This window comes from Crinia signifera, chromosome 5, assembly GCF_055691185.1.
Source record: "Crinia signifera chromosome 5, ASM5569118v1, whole genome shotgun sequence".
NCBI lineage: Eukaryota > Metazoa > Chordata > Amphibia > Anura > Myobatrachidae > Crinia > Crinia signifera.
The window spans coordinates 280,709,879-280,736,869 of record NC_139221.1 but is presented as its reverse complement, the minus strand read 5'-3'; the positions used below and the strand labels follow the sequence as shown (position 1 = coordinate 280,736,869).

General features: G+C 45.6%; 2 protein-coding genes across 3 annotated transcripts in view; one reads left to right on the top strand and one right to left on the bottom strand.

Moving 5' to 3' along the window:
- Positions 1-20,878, bottom strand: part of LOC146081123 (mitogen-activated protein kinase kinase kinase 3-like) — a 155,783-nt gene extending 134,905 nt beyond the window's left edge. The window contains exon 1 of one of the 2 annotated variants that reach the window (XM_083189096.1): positions 20,521-20,878. In XM_083189096.1, the coding sequence (XP_083045222.1) occupies positions 20,521-20,583 (63 nt within the window). In that variant the 5' untranslated portion in view covers positions 20,584-20,878. The remainder of the gene's footprint in view (positions 1-20,520) is intronic. The other variant, XM_083189094.1, reaches the window with a different exon arrangement.
- A 3,257-nt stretch (positions 20,879-24,135) lies between these two features.
- Positions 24,136-26,991, top strand: part of LOC146081121 (cryptochrome DASH) — a 29,331-nt gene continuing 26,475 nt past the window's right edge. The window contains exons 1-3 of the mRNA XM_083189093.1: positions 24,136-24,330; positions 25,064-25,236; positions 25,316-25,409. Coding sequence (XP_083045219.1) covers positions 24,265-24,330; positions 25,064-25,236; positions 25,316-25,409 — 333 coding nt within the window. The 5' untranslated portion in view covers positions 24,136-24,264. The remainder of the gene's footprint in view (positions 24,331-25,063; positions 25,237-25,315; positions 25,410-26,991) is intronic.

Here is a 26,991-nt window from a genome sequence, read left to right as displayed (position 1 = left end):
TGTCGCGGTAATTGAAGCATGGTACACGATACACAGGATTAGCAAAAATCAAGAGAATCGCGTCCGTCGGGGGTGATCGCGGCCCTTAAAGTGCACTAAATAAGAGCCGCGACCGATCCCGATTGTGGCCGTGCTAGGAAACAAGTACCGAATAGTGTGGCGAGCGCAGCGAGCGAGCGCAGCGAGCCACCGCGCCCGAAGCGTGACGCAAGGGGACGCGGATACCTTCACAGGTAAACGCGGCCCTACGCGGGCTTCACAGGTATCCACGTCCGCTCGCCACGCTTCGGGCTCGCCACACTATTCTATTCTCAACGCCGACGTGGATAGTGGGGGTATGAAAAGGTCGGAGGACGCGTACCGCTGCGCTCGCCACGCTTCGGGTTCGCGTGGATCGTGGGGTGTCGTTAACAATTGTGGGGGACATTTCACTGCTAAGGGTGCCTATTTGGGCTCTGTGGCCCATTTAACATTGTTTCCTATGGCAAAATCGCGGGCATTGAGGCATTGAACTGAAAAATCGCGTCCATTGAAAAATTTAACATTGATCTCTATGGGAAATCGCGGGCATCGCGTCGGTCGCGTCGCACCCGTTACTTTAGTGCATGCGATGGACGCGATGCCCGCGATGGGCGCCGTCCTAGGTAAAGAGTACCGAAAATAATATTATAATAGTATAGCAAAGGGAAAACAAGTGGAGCCGCTCTAATCCTATATGCATGCAGCTGCACCTACAGGTCTGCCAGGACCAGGGTCGGCTCTACCATTAGGCAGCTGTCTAGGGTTGTGGGGCTTTGCTGCCCCCTCCTCCTTGTACTCTGTTGTGGGTGACAAAGGAAGGCCTCCAGAGAAAGCAAGGGACTTGCCCACCTTGCCGGGGGGCTGGGAGGACCACCTGTTTTTTGGAAGCTACCCAGCCATTGACAGAAGTTTAGGCAAGTATGTCTTAAGGGGTTAGAAAGTGGGTATTGGTGGCCACAGGGGGGGGGGCGCAGTAGGTTGAAGTTTTGCCTAGGAGGCTGAGAAGCCTTACACTGGCCCTGGCCAGGACTGCACAACATTAGAACTGATATGAAAAAGTCAACAGACTTATGGACCTATTCAGGATAGCTTCCGCCCCCCTTGCTTAGGCTTAGGCAAGTTACATACTCACCGGGCGTCCTTTTAAAAATTCTGGATGCAGGCATGATGTTCCCTGCTCGATGCGGGGGGGGGGGGGGGGGCGCTGACGTCACATGAAGGCAGCACCCGCCCCCTCTTTGGCGGACAGAAATAAAAGGAAGTTTAGACTGACGGGGGCCATTGAATGATTTCTCTCCCCTTTGGCCATATGCAAGAGAATCTGAATGCGTACGGGGGGGGGGGGGGGGGGGGGGACGGGGGGGGACGGGGGACAGTGGGACTTCATTACACAGGTGACTTGTACGTTTCAATATTCTGATTCATTTTAATGTTTGTTTTGAATATAGGTGCAACATGTGTCTTATTCTCACTTCAGGAGAGACGTTCCTGACCCAGCCATCTATGCTACCTATAAAACTAATTGCATTTCTGCAAAACCATGTGACCTGACAACATCACATTTCCTGGTCTCCAGTGCTACATGTGAAATGAATGGGAAATATTTACCTGGGTCCGGTTGATAGATCTACAGTGTTTAGACAGACAGTCAATAGGTCTACCTCAAAAGAACAACATGCTATAGGTCAACAGAGTCAAAAGGTCGACAGATACAAAGTTTGAGTCAAAATGTTGACATGAAAAAGGTAGACACATGACAAGGTTGAGTTTTCTTCACCATCCATGCCGGCATAGAGCAGGAATAGGCTTGCCAAGCCTGAAGCATAGTGAGTGAAGCTAGCCACGAGAGGGTAGCATTACACTAATTGGGGGTCCAGTTGGACATTGACACCAAAAAATTGAAAAACTCATGTCAAACTTTTCATGACAACATTTTGACCCTATCGACCTTTCCCATGTCCAGCTTTTGACACCTATATTTACCATGTCGGCCATAGCCACTATAATAACCGACCATCAAATGATTTGGCACTTAAGGCTGCAAATGGATGTCTATGTAAAACATCAATTCACAGCCGTGCAGGGGAATCCACGCAGTGAGGGGGGCAGGTGGCCGGCACTGCGGGCGGTGTTTTATCCACACGCAATGCTGTGAATTTCCCAGCGTTGCGTGTGGACCAGAATAAGGCCCATAACTTCATAAACAAAATACCGTCCATTTCATTCGCCTAAATGAAGCCGAATAAATGTTGTATAGAAATTGTAAATAGAAAGATGTTTATTTTGAAAAGATAATGAAGATTACTGCCCATTTATCATGATTATTATAAACATGGAATACTATAGTGCTAACGATGCTTGCACTGAAGAGGAGAAAGAATCCGCAGCATGTGATAACAGTGTGGGATATGTGATGATGGTACAATACCTGGAAGTTGTAAACTATCAAAAAATAAATAATTAAATAAAAAGTCCATACACAGCTGTGAAATTGTCATGAGTGCAGCTGTGGAAGGCTTACAGGTCGTTTTCACCTTTCAGGGAGGTGGGTTCTGGGAAGCATGTGGTACATATCGGTGGATTGGGGGGGGGGGGGGGGTGTAGCACATAATGTAATGAGTTTTCCCCTGTCCCCAAACACTTCCCAATCACCCACTGACTCTCTCTAGTCACGCTATGCCTCTCCCTGCTACACTCTGCAGGCTTTAACCTCTCTCCCACTGCCACCCTCTGCCTCTCCCTGCCACCCACTGCCTTTTCTTGTCAGTTTGCACAGTCTCCTACTGCCTCTTCCTACCATCCTCTGTATCCCCGTCAACCACTGCCTCCCTGCCATCCCCCAAGTCTTCATATGAGGTATAAGCTTTAACATTTGCATGAATATATTAAAAACACAAGCAGGGCAGCTACTCCGAAAGTAGCTAATCTCTGCAATTGTGTAAGAAATTAAGTTATCCTATTAGTTTTGTGCCTCTGCAATGTGGCGGCCATTCTGCACTAACTTGCTGGGGGCCTGAAACAATTGTGGGGTCCCAGAGCAAAATAGTTTTGAAAACATTTGTCTATCCCTACTCATATATTGAGATGAAAATTTCGTTTTTGCACTTTCAGCATACATAATAGTATACGTAATATGCTTCTGCAAGCTTAACTTTCCATGTTCTGAATGCTGCATCCTTAAATCTACCACATTGATGCGCCCATGAGCAAATATACACTAATCATCAACATTGACTGCAAAACTGCTCCAGCATTGATAAGCACAGGGCTTACACTTAGGAAGGAACATATTACAGGTTGAGTATCCGGTATCCGTTATCCGATTTATTCCGAAAACCATACATTCCAGAAAGTGAAAAAAATATTTTTTTTTGCTAAAAACTTACTGGGGACATTTGTAACAACACTAATGAGGACATGATATGTAACAGAACTATATATGTGCAAAAAAGTGATTGCTTGGCATTCACATTCAGTGCCTGAGATAGTACACAAACTTTGTTTCATGTTTTGAAACCTTGTTTTTTGAACAAATAAAATACATGTGTGTATTTCATGTGGTTGATGTGTTTATACAGCATAAATGCAAGATACTTCAAAATACATCATTGAAAAATTAAAATATTCCAAAATACAGAATAATCCGTTATCCAAAATTCTCCTGGTTCCGAGCATTTTGGATAAGGGATACTCAACCTGTACAAATAACTAATTTTGGGACTAAGTAAAAAAGCGGAACTGAACCAGACCTCGGAACGCCGGACCAGACTATCAAACTCTGTATTCCGGAGCTTGTTACATCCAGTCCAGTGGCGCGCCTGTCTGGGGGGAATGTCCAGTCCGGGGGGGCTTTAACCTGGGACATGGGGAAGGGTCAGATTACAGCTGCCTCGTATGGACCAGACCGTTCTGGATTTATTACACCCCCAAACCATGCAGGGAGGCTTTATTCTCCTCTCCCTGGTGACAGGTGTCACAGCAGCCCTACCGTACGGGATACTCCCCTGGAAATGCACCCCCGTCCAGCATGACAGATATTGATGAATGAAGCCCGTCCGGTCCGGCTTTCCGGGGTGCTGTCCGGTTCAGGGTTTTCCCCATACCCGTGAATCTTTGATGTTTTTCTTATTTGGTGAAAATTCTAAGAGGCCTTTTGTTGTCCCACCACTATCTAACTGCACCTGTGCAGGAATGCTCCCGATCTGCATTCACAGCGCACAGCACTGTAGGTAATGGAGTTGTGCAGCTCAAAACACTTGTTGTAAACATCTGATGAGTTTTAAGTGTTGTACAAAATTAGGACCCGCAGATGCAATTAAATCAATTAACTTTCACCTACTTACCCATCACAGGAAAGACATTATGTTAAAGGCAAAACTAAAATAAATAGCATTTGTATGCATCTAATAATAAAATCCATCACTTCTGATACACTGGACTGCCTCCCAATTCTATTCCCTTTGAATGCAGCACATATCATGGCAGGTGTACACCAATTTGAATGAGACCTCCCCAATTACCAGGCAAATTGGGACAACACAATTACATTTGGGAAAACAATACTGAACCCTCAAATTGGGAATTGCCTAAACTAGAATAGGCCTTCCTCCATTGCATGTGGACTACAAACACCACCCCATTTGGATACGTGAACCAGGACTCAATGTTGGACTCTACCCCTGCCCGGGCTGGATTGAAGCCATTACAGTAAGAACAACAAGCTGTGCCACACTCCAAAGGGGACCTTCCATCTGCTGCAAGCCTTACAGCAATAATTACCCTGCCACACGTGAGTGATATAATAATAACTGTCCTATTCAGCTTCACCATCGCAATACCATCTGAGCCCAATAGGTACAGGATCCTATCAAGGAAGATAAGAGGGGTGCTATTCCCTTAAATCCTACATGCACCTTTATACAATCAATTGCACCTTTTTCTAGAGGTTTTATTCATGTTATTATTATGGAATCGGTACATCTGTCAGAATGAACTTAGGTCTACAGTCATTAGGTCGACCCCACTAGGTCGACTGGCAGGAAGGTCGACCTGACTTAAGGTCGACATGGGCCAAGGTCGACATGACTAAAGGTCAAATTTGCATAAAGGTTGACATGAGGAAGGTCGACTGGTCATAAGGTCGACATGGGTTTTTCACTGTTTTTTTATCCGAATGTCGACACAGTCGACATGGACACAGTTGGCAATGAGAATCGGACCCTCGCATCGCTCGCTTCGCTCGCAATGCTTCGGGCACGGTGCCTCGCTGCGCTCGGCACACTATTTTATTCTCCCACCACGCCCTAGTGGATGGTAGGGCATGAAATACCGCCTGTCGGCACATATCGGCTCAAAAAAAAGTGAAAAACCCATGTCGACCTTATGACCAGTCGACCTTCCTCATGTCGACCTTTATGCAAATTCGACCTTAAGTCATGTCGACCTTGGCCCATGTCGACCTTAAGTCAGGTCGCCCCTTCCTGCCAGTCGACCTAGTGGGGTCGACCTAATGACTGTAGACCTAAGTTCATTCTAATAGATGACCGCTTCCCATTATTATTACTACTTTTTATTATGTGTATGTGATGTCCTGTAAGTTTTAACTCAATTTTTTATCATACTGGTTGGTAAATTATTCCTCAAAGCGCAGTTTCTCTTATTTTTTTATCTTGTTAATTACTAAGGACTGACCAAAACTGCTGCTAAATTTGAGAAAAACCCTAAGCAGCGCCTGGTATCAACCCCAGTGGTGATACATCCCATATATTTTTTATTTTTAGAGGAGAAGGGACATCTGAGCGTGCAGTAGGCAAGTGCCCGAAATTAGGGGGCATGACTTACTATCGTGGTACTCCTGCAAGGCCACACCCATTTTTCCCAGTATGGGGGCATGGCCAGTGCTCGGAGAGCTGCTGCCCATTCCCACAACCTATCGGAATAGATGCTGACGCGTTACACTTAGACAGTGTCCATGTCCACCTATGTCGACATAGACACCCTCAAAACATTAAAAACTCACGTCGACCTTTTACTTGTCGACCTTAAGATCCTGTTGAACTTTTTAATGTCGACCTTTCACCTGCCGACCTTTTGACCCTGTCGATCGTTAGTGGTCAACCATATGACTGTCTATGATAAGTTTGTCTATGACTTATACCATAACCGCTTGTGTGACCAGGCAATAGAGTAGGAGCAGTCAGTGGGGCCTGCATATCATCCATCCCACAGCAGAGCGGGACTTGGGGGTGGTGTCTGCACAGTTTTGAGTGGGCGGGCTGGAGGGCGCTGTGCGAGATGCGGCGGCGGAGCTGGGTAGCAGACAGCCGCTCTCTTCTGCAGTAGAGGTGAAGGGGGAGCGGCGCCAGCAGTGTGGCTTAAAACACTGCATATCATCAAATGCGCAGCAGGACTTGGAGATGGTGTCTGCACAGTTTTGAATGGGCGGGCTGGAGGGCGCTGTGCGAGATGCGGCGGCGGAGCTGGGTAGCAGACAGCCGCTCTCTTCTGCAGTAGAGGTGAAGGGGGAGCGGCGCCAGCAGTGTGGCTTGGAACACTGCATATCATCAAATGCGCAGCAGGACTTGGAGATGGTGTCTGCACAGTTTTGAGTGGGCGGGCTGGAGGGCGCTGTGCGAGATGCGGCGGCGGAGCTGGGTAGCAGACAGTCGCTCTCTTCTGCAGTAGAGGTGAAGGGGGAGCGGCGCCAGCAGTGTGGCTTGGAACACTGCATATCATCAAATGCGCAGCAGGACACGGAGGTGTGTCTGCTGCGCAGCTTTGAGTGGCCAGGCAAGGCGGCCCTAAGCAGGAAGCAGCAGGGTTGAAGGGGGATCGGCGGTGAGTGACTGGGTGCGGGGGAAGCCGCGGATGTCACACTGCTGAGGATGCTCAGAAGGATCTCCTCAATGGGAAGGGGGAAGTTTTGGTCAAATTACTGTAAGAATTCAGCAGCTTTGTGGCATACTTAAGCATAGACAGGAGACATACTGCCGCTGTCCTATATCCACGGCAGACCACACCCCTTCCCGTATCTGATCGCCATGGAGGAAACTTTAATCGCCGTGGCGACCTGGTGCTCGGGGTTTGTCAAGCCCTGTTTTAAACCATGAAATACGCAATTTCATAGTATTAAATGGAAAAAAATTAGAAGAAAATGGAATATTATACACACTGTGATGAATCATTCATGCAGTGCTATTTTTCACCAGGAACCAGCAGGAACTCAGTTCCTGAAACTCTAATGAAATATGACATCGTCAGGAACTAAAAATGTACTTTCCATAAGATACGTTTTACTTTAAAGTCACCTGCGAGTGCCTTTCTTTCTAATATAATATATACATATAATATATACATCTATCTCTCCCTCTCTCTATTATATAAATATTTTTTTTTTATTTAATTGATCCACCCCCAGATCTGGAGTTCCTGGACCTATTTTTCCCAAAAAATAGTACTGATGAAAAGTAGCCCAGAGCTGTGTGTAGGGGAATGGAAGAAGTATTAATGAACTTGCCTCTGTATAAGGACAATGTTTTGTCTACACTCTTAACCATCATTGTGTTTAAACATTGGTGTTTACGAACTGCTTGTGCTCTATGTGATGTATAGAGGAAGCCTTGGAGTGCCATGGTATGAATGTCTCAGATGAAGACTGGGAGATTGGGGGAAGCTATTGTCACTGTTCTATGACTGGGAACGTAGGCAGACACAGACAGACAAACAACTGGCTTTTAAAGAATGAGGAATAAAGTCTACATAGACAGCAGCTCCAATTGCACAATACACTCCCACAATACAACAGTAAATCCTGTGTATGAGCATTTTCATCTCTATAAAACAGTAAAACAGTGACATCACCCTTTCACCTATGTTGAAAGATGCAGAGATATTATGCGCTGCTTTTAATCACATTATGGACATTATGTACTAGTGTTGCTTAGGGGTGTAAACCTCCACTAATACAGACATTTGTTATATCTCTGTAACTTGCACTACATAGACCAATCTGATTGGCTGCTGTGGCTAGAGACATTTCAGCAATGTTTATGCATTAACCCTATAGTTAATATGGATTTTTCAGCGGTATTGAATCTCATCTATACTACACTTATCTGTCAGTAAATAAAATGGAACAACCGCTACAAAAAGAGGGAGTGACTTTTTTGCTCAATCAGCCATTTACACGTCTGTGAGGAAGTCCACAGAGCACTTTACAGAGCTCAGTGACTCCTGCCAGATCCTTTATACTGCTTTCACATTGCAGAAATGGGTAATGACCCTGTATTCTTAAATGGGACTTTAAAACGGGTCTGAGCCTTGAGACCTTTCACATTGCAGGTGAAAACTGTTTTAAAAATCATTTAATACCATTCAAACATTCAACCCGTTTAACCCCCAAGGGACACGTTTAAAGCCATTAAAATAGAGCTGTTCAAACTGCCAAAAAAACGGCTTTAAAACGTGTAGGACTCTGCTTTTTAACCGTGTTGAAATACCGGTTAACTTTAACCGGTAAATCAACTCTGGCACTTTCACATTGCAGCCTTAAACGTTTTAAAATGGAAAAAAAACAGCAATATACCGTTTTAAAAGTGCGATGTGAAAGGGGTATAATACTTAATTATCACTGTTATTGTTTATATTTTTACGCCAGTTTCTGCACACTGAATTACACACCGTCCAATAGGAAAAAATATGTTCATGATCTGTGAGAAAGTTCCCTTTTCCCACAACAAGGCCCATGACTGTTTGGCACAACATGAATATTTACCTCCACAGGAAGGACCTGGAATTTATGCCGAAGTTTAGCCAAAATAACAAAACATCATACTGTGGAAAATAGGGTCAGCAGTCAGAGACCAGTCTACTGCTGACCTCTGAGCATAACCAACGCGTGGAACATCAGCCATCGCTGCATGAGAAGATCAGCACGGAAATAACAGGGAGCACAGTCACAATGCACTGGTTCATTCTGTGTAGTGCATGAAATTACAAACTAATGCTGGGTACACTCCGGAATGACCATGATCGTGAGACGATGGTCGCACGATCTTGTTGGAGCATACGATCTGCTCACAATCTAATGTAGATTGAAAAATCTTTAGTGCAGTAGGTAAATCTCCAAAGCAACCAAACGACACATTTAAAACATGCCCAATTCTGCTCTTTTTACATACAATAGGTCGAAATTGCATCGAAATTGGGGGAATTGTGCCCAAATCGTTCTGGTGTGTACCCAGCATTCGTTTTCTTCACTTTTTTTGTAATAACTTAGAACATGTGCTAGTTTACATTACTTAGGCATTCATTTAGGCAACTCCATTGACCTCTAGGGCTGGCAAGTCTACTTCTGCTTTTGATCCCGATGCCACGCATCGTGATCAAATCTGCATCAAATCCAGCTCACACTGTGCGATTCAGTGTCATTTTTGGATTTGATTTTATCTATATAGTCCAAATCAAATCAAAAAGTACACTGAATTGCACCGTGTGTGCACAGCGTAAGTCGGTTATTCCCAAACACGTTCAAGAGACCGGAACAGTCCAGGTATTAAAGCTATTTTAAGGCTATTTATGCACAGATCATCAAACAGAGGTAATAATTATGGGGTCTATGTACTAAACATTGGCGAGAGATAAAGTGAACAGAGAAAACTACCAACCAACCAGTTGTCATTTTGCTAACACAGCCTGTAACACAGCAGCTACAAGCTGATTGGCTGTTGCCCACTCTATCTCGTTCCATAGACACATTACAGGTTACTGTGTTTTAGTATGGATATCTATCAAACCCGGACTGTAATTAGGGTGCCCTGATGCCTGCATTTGGGAAACAGTGATTTATACCCCTTTTCCACTACCTGGGTCAGACCCGGTAATTTGTACCCGGATCGATACCAGATTGGACCTGGGTTTAAGACACATTTCCACGACAGTGCTACCCGGTAAATTGCTGGATCAGCCCCATTTACACTTACTCCAGGTAAAGCCTGTTTTTTTCTATAGATTACATAAGAAAAGGCCTTTTTAAAGGGCTTTACCAAAGGGAAGGTCATAAAACAGGGCCACCACTACCCAAAAGGGCCACCATTAAACAAAACATTTTCTGATTAAAGAATAGACCAGAAATATTTATTTGAAAAAGTTTTGCCTTTATTTTAGTCCCAAATATTCAATATGAAACCTTTTCAAATACAATACATAGAACAATACATCAGGGGATTAGCAGGGGATAAAGTTGGCTCACTTAATCCTATTAAAGGGATAGATGAGGATGGCTCTATCTGTATATGACATATTGTGCGGATTAGTTGATCGCAACGTTATTGGCAACAGTCAATAAGTCAACAGGTAGAAAAGGTCAACAAATGAAAGGTCGACGGGTACAAAAGTTTCACATAACAATGTATCTTTTGTGTTCTAGGACCACAATCAGCCAAACATAGACCTTGTGGGCTCACTTTGTGCGAAGGGGTTTGCTGTTATTGCCACAGGTCTCTATTCCCAACATATGTCCATGTGGATACTAAATCAAGTAAATGTTGGGAAAACATGAGACCATGGCCATATGGACCTTCTGTACCGGTCAACCTTATGCATGTCGATTATATGGTGTCAAGCTTTTGGCCAATACACTGTCAATCTATCATCTGTATACCACTTGACACATGGGGGCAGACGTATTAGGCCTTAAAAAGAGATAAACACGAGGGTGATAAAGTGATAAACAACCAGCCAATCAGCTCTTAACTGCTACATCCTATAAGTAGGTCAGTAACTGACTGGTTCTTACTAATATATCAAATCAGACCAATACTTATCCAGGGAAGATGCATAAAACATAGAAATATGCCATACAGATTACTGCAGTATAACATGCTGGTCAAATTACTGTTTAAATTCATGTACTGCAACTAAACTTGTATTCCTGAATAATAGAAGACGTCTGTGGGATGACAACAACAATTCCTATTTTTTTTTTGGGGGGGGGGGGGCGGGGGCTTCGTATTCTGAACACAGGAACATATTTAGGAATAAAGAGGCCCGACTCCTCTGCACAAGAGTGCTTTGCACGGGCATGTTTATTAGGCTAAACAATTTTGCACTTACTGTTTATGCTGGTTACCGACACGGGATGCGGTCATTTGGTCTACTGCATTATGGTAGAAAGTCATTAGGTCGAATCCATTAGGTCGACATGCTAAAAGGTCGACATGACTCTAGGTCGACATGGGAAAAGGTCGACATGATTCTAGTTCGAAAGGTCATTAGTTCGACAGGTCATTAGTTCGACAAGGTCATTAGTTCGACATTGTCTATGTCGACATTCACAAGGTCGACATGGAGTTTTTCACTGTTTTTTGAGCCAACGTGCCGACAGGCGGTATTTCATGCCCTACCATCCACTAGGGCGTGGTGGGAGAATAAAATAGTGTGCCGAGCGTAGCGAGGCACCGTGCCCGACGCATAGCGAGCGCAGCGAGCGATGCGAGGGGATGCAGTGCACTTTAAACTGTGTCCATGTCGACTGTGTTGACATTCAGGTAAAAAAACAGTGAAAAACCCCATGTCGACCTTGTGAATGTCGACATAGACAATGTCGAACTAATGACCTTGTCGAACTAATGACCTGTCGAACTAATGACCTTTCGACCTAGAATCATGTCGACCTTTTCCCATTTCAACCTAGAATCATGTCGACCTTTTAGCATGTCGACCTAATGGATTCGACCTAATGACTTTCTACCATAATTCAATAGACCAAATGATCCCAACCCTACCGACACACAGAAGACATTCCTAATACAAGAACACTGATGCATTCATTGAATGCTGTCAGCGGTGTTCAAAGTGCAAAGCAGCACTTGTATGTCTGGAATATGCTGTACATGTGCTTCCTGAAACATACAGGAAAACACAGCTCTCCCAAAGGGAGAGTATACATGGGCAGACAAAGCACCCATATGCTGATGGCCATAGGGACCAGTATTACAATCGGCCTCTTGTGTTTATCAGCTTGTTTGCATTGCACAGGGACGGCAACAGAAATCTTGGGGCCCCATACACTGATATTTCTGGGGGCCCCACCCCCTCCAGCACTAGTAGTTGTGTGGAGCAGGGAGGAATGGTGGGCATATTGGTGGCAAGGAGTCCCATATAATTGCTGCCCCCAGCGCAGATAGTCTCACTTCTGAATTGACAACTAATACACATTATGCCACAAATCATGATGCCTACTTCATATTATACCACACACCTTAATGCCCATTAGACAATTGATGTTACGCACCATGGCAACCGCCGCACGATGATGATGCTAACCAGGGTTGCATCACCTTTCAAGTGGCGTGAGTTAAGGTGCTTGGTGTTACACGCGTTTCCATAGTAACCGACAGGGTAGGTGTGTGATTTTCACCCGTGTATTATCCTGATGACGATGTGGTAAAATACATCGAAAACATTTGAACTTCAACTGCATGATTTCCTTCTTTCTTACCCATGTGCAGCCTTTGTGGAGTGTATGTGTATATATATACACATATACACACACACACACAGACACACGTGTGTGACCAAATTCAGATATTTACTGCCAGTTTGAAGCCATACGTCCTTAGAGACCAATTCAAGTGCAGTATGTTAAATCAAAGCATTGACAAGAGACTGCTATCCAGACCTGAGCTAACACTAGACACGGCCCCGAGAAGCAGCAGTAGAGACCCAAAGTGCACCCCACATATAAAGATTTCTCACCTTAGATGCTTATTTATAATGAGCACCCACAATGGTCTGGGGACATTCGCCGGGACACGCAGCTCTTGGCTGCCGCGCAAACAGCCTGTGGACGGTCCGCTGGGACACGCAGCTTCCGGTGGACCGTCCCGGCGGACCCTCCACAGGCTGTTTGCGCGGCAGCCAAGAGCTGCGTGTCCCGGCGAATGTCCCCAGGCAGCCCCCATGTACTGCAGGCTCAATTGTCTCAGCGGCACCACGGCCACGCTAACAGTCAGAGGATGAGTGGCCCGGCGGCCAAGTGGGGGCTGAACTTGGGGCCCCTCTGATACTCGGGGCCCGTCACAGCTGTACCCTTTGACCCCCCCAGTCGCCGGGCCTGGCATAGCATTCTGGGTTATGATTGTTCTTATACTGTACAACATTTTTTTAAGATGATGCTTTCAAATACAAAAGATTATATTATACTTGGGTCCAGTGGCCATTTATGTTGGCTGCTGAAACACCTTAAGGACACATTAATTTGTCCAGCAGCAAAGACTTCCAGAAGATGGGATTTATTTGTGACTCAAAGGGGAATCCTTATAAAGACTGTTCTATGGTCAGTTGTGTGGAAAGGGCCATGTGCACATAGCAACCAGAAAATTAAAGCTGATTTGTTGCTATGGGCGATGCCACAGTTATCTGTGGAACCAGTTTAATTTTTTAGGGAAAATATATGCTACAGGATAGGGTGTTCTCAGCCCTCACTGTTCTCGGTGCTAAAAGACAATAATCATTCTCTGAAATCACATCCTGTACATAAGAAAGGCAGAACGCGTACTTAAAGGAATCTTATTCCATGTGACTAATTTATCACATTGCTTTGTTGAACATCCTTTAAATTAGTCAACCTCATGATTTTATTGTTAATACCAAACAATTATAATTGCCTGACAACCACTTTACTATAAAGGGGAGATGTATCAGCCTTAGACGAGAGTTAAACTGGAGAAGTTTCCAAAAGGAACCTTCTAACAATCATTTCAAAGACTGGTAGAAGCTGATTGGTTACTTTGGGCAACTACTACACTTTATCTCTCTCTGGGCCAGATGCACTAAGCTTCAAAAGTGATAAAATGGAGAGTGATAAACAGCCAGCCAATTAGCTCCTATCTGCCATGTCACAAACTGTGTTTGAAAGATATCAGGCAGGAGCTGATTGGCTGGCTGTTTATCACTCTCCATGTTATCACTTTTGAAGCTTAGTGCATCTCTCTCTCTCCCCCCCAAGGCCATTATTATGCCAAAAATAAGTACCCCAATATATATTTATCCCACTCATCAGTGCCCACAATATATAATTATTTTGTACTGTGGATTTACAACCACCATTTTCCCCCAGCAAACCCATTTACCCATCCTGACAGCATCCATTCAACAACCAATACCTCACCCATACCCCATTACCCTCAAGAATCCATTTACCAATGAACTAATTTCTTCAGGAACCCAACAATCCCCTTAAGCATCCAATAACCTGTTCCGTCCACTCCATTGACATGTTACTCTCCCAGCACATTATAATATTCGGTACTTATGTATTATCACGGCGCACCCGATACACTGCGATGCGATTTAAGCCCCCTATGCGATGTTAAATTGTATAAGCACCCTAATGGGTGCTTACAATGTTAAATGCACACCCACGCCACCCCCCAGTATAAATGTGAACCCAAAGCGTGGCGAGCACAGCAAGCCCGTGAGGGGCGGCGGTAAGCGTCCTCCGACCTTTTCATACCCCCACTATCCACGTCGGCGTGGAGTTGATTTTATAAAGTGTGGCAAGCGCAGCGAGACACCGAACCCCGCGAGGGGACGCGTATACCTGTGAAGTTATGCTCTTCCGCTCGCCACACTTTATAATATCAACTCCACGCCGACGTGGATAGTGCGGGTATGAAAAGGTTGAAGGACGCGTACCACCGCGCTCGCCACGCTTCGGGTTCACGTTCATAGTGGGGGTGGCGTGAGGGTGCATTTAACATTGTAAGCACCCATTAGGGTGCTTATACAAGTTATAATCCCATCCCATCGTATGCCATATACAATGCCATACAATTTTAAAATTGTATGACATTGGGGAACATCACGCAATATCGCATCGCATACCATCGCATGCCTTATGGTCTGCGATGCGATGGGCGCCGTGATACTACACAAGTACCTCATATTCACTCAACCTACCAGCACTCACATTTTTCCATTTGCACTTGACTTGAGGGTAAGTGATGGTAGGGAATCCTTAGTTAAGGTTAAACCCCATTACACCTGTATTTTCTGTGAATAAGTATTTTCTTTTATTTACAATAATAATAATAATAGTGCAGCACAGATGATGGTTTCTGCACTGTACGCTTTCAGTAACACTTCATGAGTTTCAGTTCAGCATTTTACAAGTTTAATACAAAATGCAATCACACGTCTGACAATCTCACAGAAACATCTTACTCATCCTCCATGATGAAATGTACAAAGATCGTCTATGCGTTGTGACCAAACAAAGAAGAGTATGGCAGTCCAATCGCGGGTTCAGACACATAGACAGAGGCAGAACTCTGGGAGGCAATGGAGTCATCTGCCGCCGGGCTCTTGCCCCCAAGGGAGCACCTCGCTTCCCCATTAAGTTTGAATCAGTTAACATAATTTTTGCAAGTATCATACCCTGCATTAGATCCCGTGACCTTACCGGAGACAGACACCTTACTGATTGAGCTATTTGGGGTGGGGCACCAATACTTATCTTGCCTCCGGGCAACTTGGATGAACTTACGCCACTGCACATAGATGTATGAGTTTCACAACAACAAGTGTTCCCAGATCTTCCAAACGCAGTATCATTACTTTTCAATCAGCCCCCGTATTTTTCTATTATCTATTCTATACTGTATATATATTGTCTGTTTATATGTGTCCGAAACACAGTTGACAGCGAAACTACATCTCTTTCTCTCTCATACCCCTTTCCCACTGCAGATCTTAAATGGTAATTTGCGTTTTTTTTAGGCTTTTTAAACGGGTAGAGCTACAGTGGGAATGCTCCAGGTTGCTTTACCCGTTTAAAAATACAGGTTTTTTTTAAACGGGTAAAAAGCAGAGTTTTACCCGTTGAAAAGTCCTGGAGGCATTAGTGGATTGAGGCTGAGGCTGCTTGGGGGTTTGAGGCATCTGCAATAGGCCCAAAATGAATGGGGGAGCTAATAATGTGCCTAGGGCAATGGTTCCCAATCTTTTTTGGATCACGGCACCCTAGAGCATCAAAATATTTTCAAGGCACCCCTAGGCCAAATGCTTCTTATCGAGAAATTCAGAAGAAAAATATTAAATGAAGTACATTGTGTGTATATGTCACAGTTATGTGGTGAGGGACAGGATTTGCTTCTGTCTGTCCACATATATTATGATTGGCAGCCACCAGCACTGGTTTTGCCTGGTACATTGACCATTAATTATATGAATTGATCCTGGTCCACCAACCCAAAGCACCCCTGTAAGTGTCCTGAGGCACCCCAGGGTGCCTAGGCACACAGATTGGGAACCACTGGCCTAGGGGCAGCCCGGCCTCTAAATTCACCCCTGGTTCTTGTCCCTTCTTATCTGTTGGCTCATGTTGTGTTACTGATCCTGCCTTGAGTGGTATGCGATCCCTCAGTTGACAATGTCTAAATTGACAGTCACTAGGTCGACTACTTATGGTCAACAGTGTCTAGGACAGCACCTAAGAATGGTTGACATTGACAGAAGGTGAACATGAATAAGGTCGACAGTTTTTCACAATTTTTTTTTAAAGGTGGTTTTTCAAACGTTACTATCCAAGAGTGAGAATAGAATTGTGCCGAGCACAGCAAGGCATCGTGTCTGAAGCATAGCGAGTGCAGCACGCCATGCGAGGGGACGCAGTACACTTATATGGTGTCTATGACACCACAAAAACATGAAAAACTCATGTCAACCTTATTCATGTCAACCATATCCATGTAGACCTTCTGTTAATGTTGACCATTGTTATGTGTCGACCTAGTCACTGTTGACGATTAATGGTCAACATAGTGATTGACGACCTAGACATTGTCTATCATCTATACAGTGACCTAGTGATTCCCCAACTTTTTTTAATTCATGGCACCATAGATTATCAGAATGTTGTCACGGCACCCCTAGGCGAAAATATTCTTATACATTTTTGCCTTTAAATATTGTACTAAGTAAATTGTGTTAATATGTCATACAGAGGTCCAGATATGTGATGAGGGTTCACTTCTGTGTGTCCACATATTTTTGGATTGGCAGCCACCAGCACTGGTTTTGCCAGTTACATTGACCATACATTTTTTGCATTAGTCCGGAACCACAACCCAGGGCACCCCTGCAAGTGTCCCGAGACACCCCAGGGTGCCACGGCGCACAGTTTGAGAAAGGTCCTAAAGGGACTGAAATGTACACACGTGGGCGATATTGGCTAAAATCGCTGGGAATATGGTCGCTGAGCGACCATATTGCCAGTGATTTGGAGTGCTACTGGCAATAAATCGCCAGCTGCGCGCTCCTGTGTGTACTCCCTAATGGTCGCGGCGACCAGCAGCTTCCCCCCATCAGCGCCAGGGAGGACAGCGGCAGAAGGATTCCCTCCTTCTGTTTTAGCAAATTTTCATACAGCAGCTGCCAATGTGCTTACTGCACCCATCTTTGAATTAGGCCTTTATACATAGGGCCTGATTTTAAAGGCCTATACACACTGGGTGATATTGAGCTTAAAGCAGCTCAGGTTTGCTGTTTAAGTGGCGTTAGCCGCCCAGTATGTACGGCCCGACGATAAGCGCTTATGCGTGCTCCCGCATCATCACTGACCGACACCGCTCGTCTGCTGGTATTACCGGAGGATGAGAGACGGTGTGGATAGAGTTTCCTAACAGGACGCTATGGAAAGCTATCAGAAAGAGGCTTTCCTTCCCCAGAACACAGAGCATAAGATGCATGCCCACGCTAGACCCACAAAACAGGTTGGTTCCCTGTGCTCACGTTGTCACAGCTCAGGAGCCGCCAAATTCCATCTGTGCAGGTGCCTGACATTTACGCCGTGCACAGAGATATGTCCAGCTCTGAATCTGGTCCATCAACGTCCATCCTAGAGCATTATTCTCTAGCACTACTGAGGTCCATTTAATACATTCTAATAATGCAAAATGCATGGTGAGGCCATAACTATACTTTAATGTGAGGCTATTACGATAGACACCAAAGTATGTGAAATGTACAGCAGCAGGTAGACTCTCCTGACACAGGAGACATGACATACGAAGCCAACCAAGCACAGAAAAAAATCAGCGAGCATGAAAGAAGCAGTTTACAGAAATCAACAGGAACCAGAGGAGTAGTGATCTGTGGTTTGCACTTAAGTGGAAGTGTGTTGTAACATCGAAGTGAGAGCTGACGTCAGGTTTCTAGAACAACCGAGGAATGAAACAGCCACATGAATCTACTGAGAAAGGCGATGCATGTGCAGCGGAACTTTTACTTTATTCTAATTATACCATATTGTCACTTCATTATTGTGTAGATATGGAGGTCTGCCAAGGACAGGTGCAGACCCATCTTCTATGTTTTAACCCTACGTCTCACATAAAATGATTGCCACAGGGCCTGTTTTGGATTTGTCAGTAAACCTGACAGTTTACATAGAAATCTGATGTTGGCTGTCCCGCGCATCCTGTATGGTTGCTCACAGTCTTCCCTTAGCTGCATCATGATTGGCATATTGCTGACTTTGGGGGCGGAGACTGGGAACTTTGTACAGAACAGAGTCCTGTTGCCCCCATTTTGTAAGCGGGCCGAGTACATGGTGTACATCGTCACACAGACATCCTGGACCGTGCAGTGGATTTTCTGACGGCTAGTTTGAGTAAGTTTAGGCTTACGCAGATGATGGTAACTGCGATCTGATGCTGAGCCATCAGATCTTTTTCCTACAGGCACCTTCATGCTGCATTAGAATATTAATTATACAGTAACTGTGGCTGCTTCCCTGCAGCTGTGCAATACTGTTGATATTGGAATCAGGCCACAGCCAATAGTGCTGGGGCTGTCAATCAATGTCATGTGGTGATACATCACTAAAGGGTTCAGACCTGGATGCAAATAGGCTTCTGGCTGACATGAACTGTCCTTGGGGATAGATAGATAGATAGATAGATAGATAGATAGATAGATAGATAGATAGATAGATAGACGACACAAAATAATACCAATTTATATTACACAGCACAGTTGTCTCCAATATTCAAATTACGGCAGCAGAGTTCCCCTTTTACAGATTACAGCAGCAGAGTCCCCCTTTTTACACATTATGGCACAATGTAACGATACCCACCATGAAATGCATTAAAAGTAATCAATGCCACCAAAAAGATTTTGTATTAATACTCACATGACTATACTGTACATCACAGACCAAACGCACAATCCTACACCAGCACGGCTGTGAGACACTGCTGATATAGTGAATGAAAATATAGTGATATATCTCCCGCCGCACTCGGCCCTGTACTTCAGCCCGCGGCGTGAGGTCAGCTCCCTCCCGACACGCTCTGCCCTGTACAGGCTGTACTTCTGCGTGGTTGACGCCAGCACGCGCTCCCTTAGTGCTTAGGCCTGGGAGCACCCACGGAATCGGTGCCTATGATTGTATGTGCTAAGAACACATATGATCTGCTTAGGACTGCAAGCCATCCCGACTGATTATATGTGCAGCATATAAGATCAAAGGTGCGACCTCTAAACCCGCTGGAACGCGCATCGCCATTGTTCTGAAATACCTCACGATGTGCACACGATCCATCGAAATTGTGCATTCGGGCCTAGAATCACTCTGAAGTAAGACCAGCTTAAGTGCCATCTTATAACTTTTAAACTACAAAGATCTATTAGCTGTGGTATACCGCCAATAACCGCAATAGACATATAGGGGTCAATTTGCTAAGATTAGAGTTCTATTGAAAATGGTATGTTGTATATAGAATCTGATTGGTTGTCATGGGCAAAATCCCAACTTCAATAGAACTCCCATCTTTTAGTAAATTTACAGTGTGCAGTATTCCTGCGATTATGCCCTCCCCAGACACATCCCTGACATAACAAGCCTGTCAGTAATGTCACTTTCTGACACTGCCTCCTGCCATCTGCAGTCACACGGATTCCTGACACCACCCAGGGCTACAGCAATCCGCAACCCATCGCGCACAGTGCAATTCGCCACTATTGTAGAAGTTTGAAGCTTCCATGCATAGGTACCCATGTAACAACTCAACCCAAACCCCAGGTCCCAAAGTAACATGAATTTATGGCTGTCTGGATGCAAAATAGAGAGTACTATTAACAATTAAGATGTGAGGGAGTAGGTTATAAACAATTTCACCAGACATGTTGCATTGTGGCCAGGTAGTGTGTGCACAGGGCTGTGCAGTACTTGCTCACACACATGCTAGTACTGTATATGTAACACGTATATGCTGACGGGATATAATGAACACACAACAAGTATCCATACTGACAGAAGAGCAGGGTAATGTCCGACCGTGTACTTGGGACTGTGCCACACAATTGCAAATGGAAAGTGGCTGTGTAGTATGTGCACAGGATAACTCAGTGACATGGAGAGGGGCCATTACCCTACACAATGGCTGTGGTTTAAGAGTCTGGGGGTGCAGAGATTAGGAGTACTGTACTTACGCTCACTTGTTGCTTGCTTGGAGTGATGCCCCCCAATAATCCAGTACCCAGTGGGGTGATCATGCATACAGATCACGGGTGTCCCGGCCGCTGACTGCCCATTCTCAGGTCTTCATTTGTGGAACTTTTATGGCAGGAGAGGTATACAGTATAATCCACAGAGATCCTGCAAACGCCAAGATCCCAGGAGATCGCCCGGTAGGAAAAGAGGGTACAACACCGTGCACACTGCAAGACACCCGGATTTACTTTCCACAAACAAGAGAAAGAAGCTAGAGCTCTAGCAACAGCCGCAGACACGGAACGTCCAGCTGGGAGGCTGCAACCAGAAGTGTGATGTCAGCAGCAGGAGCAGCTCCCCGGGAGGCAGGAAACTACCAGCCGTCCACTAAGGGTAGAGGCTGGATACTTTACTCTCTGCCGCCCCCCAGTGGCTAATGTGTGATAATGCGATACCGAAACTATTTTATTATAATATTATTACTTTTTTTTATTATTTCCACCTATTACTCATGGTGTGTACACACTATTAGAGGTATCTTATAAAATAGACCTTATCTCACTTAGTACATTGGCCACAACAAACACAACAATACTTCGAAAGTAAAACTCAATACATAATAAAATATAGTTATTCATTGAAGCATACTAATGAGCAGTTAAATGGCCATTTTTTACATTTATTTATTTTATTTATTAACAAGATCTTACATATAACCAGAGTTATATAACACATTGATCATTTACATGAATGAAAACCTTTCTCTCTAGGGTACCTTCAAAGTTGTAGCAATATTGGCCATTCTGCGGGTACGCCTATGTACTAGAGTTGTCTACCCTACCGAAACCTACAGAAGAGTCCTATTCATTGGCAGATTTTGTCTACGGGCTGCAGTCCTGTAAAAATCTACCACTTTACTCAGCCTTACTGAAGCCAGATGCAGCAGGGTTGCCTACCCTCCCGGAATGGCCAGGAGGGTCCCGGAAATCGGGTCCCCCTCCCGGCCCCCCGGAAAGGGGGGCAACCCTCCTGCATTAACCCCAATCCCCCGCGATCCGCCCCTCGTCGGGGGGGTCCGTGAGTAAAATGCAGCGATTGCGTCATTTTAACCCCGCCCCCCGCCGTGCAATGCCTGAAATACCGGCCTCTTTTTAGCCCCCGGCGATAGCCCCGCCCCCCTGTATAACAGAGCTGGCTGCCCTCTCCCGGAAGGCAGCCAGCAAAAGTCGGCAAGTATGAGATGCAGTCTGTGAGACTGCACTTGCATCACTGTGACTGGTAGTGTCTTCATATTGGAAGTCGTACCTGCTAGTCACCCGCATGACAGGCAGTCCCATTGGGTATGTTCCCTCCATCCATGGAGGGTGACACCAAGAGTTACAGCGCCATGTGACACCAAATCTAGTGACGCACACTGGGTTTAGCGGCACAAGTGTTGCAATAATACATGTCCCCCATTCAGGGGAGCCAACAGTTCACCCAGGCCCAGGTAAAATTTGAGGGCATGATCAATGGAGCAGGCAATTAAATACAATTAAATTAAATTGTCCATCTGGCAGCGCACCGGGCTTTCCGTGTCGGCACAGCGTTTGTCAGAGAATGGAACCCCATTTGCGGAAAATCTCCACCGTGCCGGCCGAATGAACGAAGGTGGCTCCATCTGTAGTTTGTGTGTTGGTTGGGAACCAGTGTCTAATACAGCGGGCAGTGGGGTGTGGGAGTATTGAAACCTGCATGCAGGGAGAGAGGACAGAATGCCACTGCCTCTCTACCCTGCTCAGTACAAAGCACTACGCAGATTGTGCTGGGATGGAAAGAGAGGCTGCTGCAGCAGAAGTTAGTTCTCCCTGCAACTGGGGAGGGGGGAGTGGAAGATCTGAGGAAGCCACTGAGAGTCACAAGGCGGAGAAACGCATTATTGAGCCTAAGTTCCAGCTCATAGTGCATCCGGATGCCATTATTTCCTGCTTTGGGTACCTCATTGACACAGTACCACCTCTGAGTGTGACAGGTTACCTGTGATCTTGCATATTCATCTTACAATTCTATAGGAGGGAGCCACAAACAGGAACTTGAGGACACACTCCACAAGATAGTGGGAGAATGAGTTTAATGACAAAACCACTTTTCCCAACTCACAGCTGGTCCTGGATGGGGAATGATCTCCTGGTCGGTATTCAATTACTGCCTAAAAATCATTGGGTATGAAAAACAGACACATTTAGCATTTTTCCCCTATGTATTGCTGATTTTTTTGGGCTATTCAATTTGATCACTTGAAAAAATAAAATTGCTTGAAAACACACAGTTTCAGTGAAACCTGTGTGTTGCATGCGCAGCAAATGTTCAGTGTAAGCACCAAATTAAATGTTATATCGGTGTGATCCACTGGATTAGACATCTGTCATTGTGTACCCATGTTAAGAAGTATGAGTGGATAAAGGGAATGTATATACCGGTAGTTTCATCGATTTTATTTATATTTGATTATTGCATTTTTTATATAACAGCAGCATAATATATATCTAATTTATTGGTACTTGTTTCCTGGAACGGCGCCCACTAAGCAGTGGGCTATTCTGCGTAGGGAAATCGCATCGCATGGGCCATTTAAGCATGCAATTTTATAGGGTGTGCGATGGCATGACATTAGGTATACAAGAATATGATTGTATGTCCCAAAAATAGGTTTAACGCACACCCCCACTATCCACGCCACCGGCGGAAGGCGTCCTCCGACTTTTTCATTACCCCACTATACACGTCGGCGTGGAGTTGATTTTATTTAGTGTGGCGAGCGCAGCGAGCCACCGAGCCCGAAATGTGCCGTGCGCAGCGAGCCCCGCGAGGGGATGCGGAATACATGTAAAGTAATCCGCGTCCCCGCGCGGGGCTCGCTGCGTTCGCCACGCTTCGGGCTCGGTGGCTCGCTGCACTCGCCACACTATGTAAAATCAACTCCACACCAACGTGGATAGTGGGGTAGTGAAAAAGTCAGAGGAGGTGCTCCGCCACGCTTTGGCGTGGCGTGGATAGTGGGGGGGGGGGGGGGGGGGCGTGTTAAATCTATTTTTGGGACATACAATCTTATTATTGTATACCTAATGTCATGGCATCGCACACCCTATAAAATCGCATGCGATTTTGCGGGACATGCGATGCAATGCGATGCGATATAGTGGGGTACAATGAGACAAAAATGTACATGAAAAAATCGCATCGCATCGTATGCCGCTATAATGGCCCATGCGATGCGATGCAATGCGATTTCCCTACGGTGTCGTACATACTGTAGGAAAGCTGGGCGCCATTCTAGGAAACAAATACCAATTTATCTATATACATTATAAGCTGCTGCAAACACTTTGAAGCACTTTTAAATACAACAATAATAATAATGAAAATAATAATGATAATAATAATAATAATAATAATGTAAAACTGATGCATGGAATGAAAACCCTAATTTAAGATATGGATAATCAGCAGATGACATGTTACTGCTTGAATATTTTAGGCAAGAGCATCAGCATCAGCAATACACGGTATGTACTACTACTCACATAACTAGAGGACCCCTAGTGGCTGCCTTGTGTAATGCAGCTGCTCTCAGAGGGAAGGAGGAGGGGACGATTCTCTGTCGTCACTGAAGTAGGCTTTGTCCGAAGTGATTGATTACTACCTACTCCAGCAGCGGCATCACATCACAGACTGGAGCTTCCCGGCTTCAGCAGTTCAGCACTATGAGTGTCCCGGCTAAAGTCATCATTTGCTTGCTGAGGAATGACCTGAGGTTTCACGACAATGAGGTGGGGATAGCTGGTGACTGGCCCTGTGCTGCTGTAGTACTACAAGCATGTATTTGTGTATTCATTCATGTGCTTACTAATTGCAGACCCCCATGTGCATGCTACTTTTATAATGCAGACAGAGTACAGGCACAGTATATCCTCCTCTATAGAGGGTCTGTGTTACTCACAGTGAGCCAGCAGCTGTTTTACTGACATGTGCAGAACTGGTTATACAACAGCCTCACTGCTTCTAATTATACAGTATGTGACTTGTCTGTGATGAGTGCAGTGCAGCTTGTTGTATAAGAGAGGCGGGGTCTCCCATTAAATGTGGCATCTTCTCACTTTGTCAACATGGCCTTTTGTCCATAAATAATATAAATAAGTTGTTAAATCAAATAAAGTTCGGAATGTATAATGCCTACTATATCATATATACTTCAGGTAGTATAGATCCTCGTTGCCAGAATGTATTTTGGGCCGTCTTAACAGCTTAACAGCAGTGTAGGCCTCTGGGTGCACTGGTGCCCCTACACATGCACCCATGGAGGTTATTCTCCTGCCATATGCAGGAAACCGGTACTTGTGCAATGTATGATGGGCATGCTCCCAGAGTGTTGTCCAGCAGCAAAAAGTGTTTGCTCAGAACTCAACTAAACTCACTGGACTAAACATAGACTTCTCTTTAACAATGCACATGTGCAATGTAAATGTCTTGGAAGATGATCCAGTTACGTTCTATGTATTGTAGGTTCTACTCTGGGCTCACAGGAATGCAGATCATATCATCCCACTGTATTGCTTTGATCCAAGACACTATTTGGGAACTCATAATTACAATTTTCCCAAGACTGGACCCCATCGCTTGAAATTCCTGTTAGAAAGTGTGCAGGACTTAAGGGACACTCTGAAGAAGAAAGGAAGGTATGACAGCGTTCCTAAACCTTCTTGTATATAGATTTATATGCATTTCCAGCACTTCACATTCTGTGTATCCACATAGCAACCTGTTACTGAGGAGAGGAAATCCAGAGGATGTCATCCAGGATCTCATCAAGCAAGTGGGTCCAGTGTCAGCGGTCGCACTACAAGAGGAGGCATGTATAACACGCTGGCTGCTGATAGCTTATTTATTGTCTAATGGTGTGTACACACGGCGAAGATATGCCGTGCTATGCGAGTTCTGATACGATCAGATCGTATTGGGACTCGCATGGCACGGCATGCATGCAGTGGCATAATTTTGACTATATAGTGCAGATCTGCACTATATAGTCAATGCAGCCAAGACTATCTGTCTTGTGATACGTGAACGCGCATTGGGATCGCAAGCAGATCATAAGGTTTAAAACCCTTGCGATCTGCTTGCAATCTGCATGCGATGCCGACACGATGTTGACTGTATCGTCAACATCGGAAGGCATATCTTACCGTACACACTATTAGGCAGGGGTTCCTAATCTTTTTAGAATCACGGCACCCTAGAGTACCAGAATTTTTCCACGGCACCCCTAGGCCCAAAAAAAAAAAATATAAAATGAAGTAGCTTGTGTTTATATGTGCTTCTTAGGTTCAGTTATGTGGTAAAGGGCAGGATTTGCTTCTGATTGTACACATATTTTATGATTGACAGCCACCAGCACTGTTTTTGACCATAAATAATTGATCATAAATAATTTGAATTGGTCCTAGACCACCAACTCGTGGCATCCCTGCAAGTGTCCCGAGGCACCCCAGGGAGCTGCGGCACACAGTTTGGGAACCACTGGTCTAAAGGCCCCCATACACTAGCCGATTTTGGTCAGATTTCAGCCAGATCAGTCGGATCTGGCCGAAATCGGACCAAAATCGGCTAGTTTTGATGTCCCCTCAGATCCGATGCGCGGTCCCGTGCGCATCGGATCTGCGTCGGGTGGTCGGACCTGCTGCACGTCCGACCACCCGACTTGGGACCTAGTGGGGCGGCGTGGCGGTGGAGGGAGCAGGGGGGGCTGGGGATGCGGCGCGGCTGCGGGGGACACAGGCGGCATAGAGCCGGGCAGGGGAAGCCGGCCGGGAGCTGTCAGTAATGAATAAAAAAAAAAAAGCCCATACAATGAATGGGCGGCCTGTGATTGGCTGAGCGCTCTCTCAGCCAGTCAGCAATTGGCTGAGAGAGCGCTCAGCAGCCAATCACAGGCTGCCCATTCATTGTATGGGCTTTTTTTTTTTAATTCATTACTGACAGCTCCCGGCCGGCTCCCCCTGCCCGGCTCTATGCCGCCTGTGTCCCCCGCAGCGTCCCCAGCCCCCCCTGCTCCCTCTACCGCCTCGCACAGACGCTGTCCCCAGCAGCGGGGGACACAGACGTGTCCCCCGCAGCGTCCCCAGCCCCCCCTGCTCACTCTACCGCCTCGCACAGACGCTGTCCCCCGCAGCGTCCCCAGCAGCGGGGGACACAGACGTGTCGCCCGCAGCGTCCCCAGCCCCCCTGCTCCCACCTCTGTAGCCCCCCCCCCCCCCGCTCCCCGGGTTTTTTACATGTGATAAATCGAGACGATTTATCACATGTAAAAAATGGCACATCAAGTGCCAATCTAATCAAGCTCCCCCGGGGAGCAGCCGGGGAAGTTCAGGGGGAAGTCGGGGGCGACTTGTCCCAAGTGTATGTGGGGCCTTAAGGGGTCTATGTACTAAGCC